Source organism: Ceratina calcarata, unplaced genomic scaffold (assembly GCF_001652005.2).
Source record: "Ceratina calcarata isolate Rehan_Ccalc_2016 unplaced genomic scaffold, ASM165200v1 scaffold543.2, whole genome shotgun sequence".
NCBI lineage: Eukaryota > Metazoa > Arthropoda > Insecta > Hymenoptera > Apidae > Ceratina > Ceratina calcarata.
This window is the reverse complement of record NW_017176600.1, coordinates 8,966-10,301: the sequence shown is the minus strand read 5'-3', so window position 1 is coordinate 10,301 and position 1,336 is coordinate 8,966. Positions and strand designations below refer to the sequence as shown.

The 1,336-nt window shown below is 41.5% G+C and overlaps 1 protein-coding gene across 1 annotated transcript in view; it reads right to left on the bottom strand.

Annotated features, from left to right (window-relative positions):
• LOC108628853 (neuralized-like protein 4) overlaps positions 1-1,336 on the bottom strand; it is a gene marked incomplete at its 3' end in the record, with an annotated part of 19,764 nt that overhangs the window by 13,412 nt on the left and 5,016 nt on the right. Inside the window, exon 3 of the mRNA XM_026816788.1 lies at positions 1,058-1,273. Coding sequence (XP_026672589.1) covers positions 1,058-1,273 — 216 coding nt within the window. The remainder of the gene's footprint in view (positions 1-1,057; positions 1,274-1,336) is intronic.

Sequence of the window (1,336 nt, the reverse complement as noted above, 5' to 3'; positions counted from 1 at the left end):
AGTTATAAGTGATTAAAAATTACCCCTGGCATCAGTTCTCAGGTACAACGTGTATCTAAAATACTTCATAATAGTTACAGTTACTTTGGGCACATTGGCTGCGAGGTGATTGTCCTCGATTAGCAGTGATCCCAAATGCAACGTGTCAAATACAATGCAAACCGTTAGGACTGTCCCATACGAGGGACGCCGGGTTTCGTCTGATCGAGAGAGTAATCGGGAGAAAATTGTACTGCATAGAAAACAATACATATTCAGATAAAATAATATAATGTATGCAATATTCGCGGATTATGCGCATCTCCAATTACTTTTAAGTATTAATATACATGCTCATATATAATTAATATAAATGCTTAAAACGTGTCAACGAAGTTCACATTTCTTGGCCGTGCGCGTGAGCATTCGCGTGCGCGGCCTGACGGCGCGCCAGGTCCTTCAGTGCGCGCCCGGTCGTAAAAAACCGACTCTTTCAAGTGAATTTTGCGCGTTGCATAGGTCTGTAGCCGGCTTTAGAGGTATACTAGTGTGGCGGACTGGCCTAGCGACGGGCCACATGGCCCTTTTGGGAAATGTTTATACGTTATTCTTTAGAAAAGCGATTCTTCTGAGAAGAGATAAGGGAGAGCCGTTGGACGTCTGTTCAACGGGACAAAGGCATTCGAGCGGAAGTCTCTCGAGCGTACGGACGCACGCAATTGATCTGAATAAATCTTCTTGTGAAATCACCAGTGCTAATTATTCTGTCACCTATTCCCACACTAGGATTTAGAGTCTTGAACGCACGTTACCCTTGAGAATCACTTGCCTCTCATCAGGTGCAATTTCTAATCGCTAATAACTAAAAACTGGAGCCATAGAAGCATTGCTTTGATTCTTAATATTTATCTATTTTAGCTTTTGGAATCAGTCCTCAGAATTTTCCAACCAGTAGCAGGACACCCTGTACATCGATAATAATTGTAAAGAACTGTGCTATAGCATGTAGCTAAACATCTATACTCTTACTTTAGCGCTTGAGAAATTGTCTCCCGTAGTACGTGCCCTAAAGACTTACGTTTGACGTCCTCATTATTCCTAAAGTGCTTCCTTCTTGTAACGTATTCAAATCCATTCCATACATTTCTACCGTCCTTATCCCATTGTGGATTATACCGCAATTGGCCATAATCCATGTTCCTTGCCACAGATTGGTGGCACATGCTAATAAGTCTATTAATTCTGGATCGCATTCTGTTACACCGATCTCTATACTGCCACTCCATGATATCATCTGTGCGAAAAAAGAATTAGTAACTAAACAATTTGATAAACGGTGAATACCTAATGGCTAAAG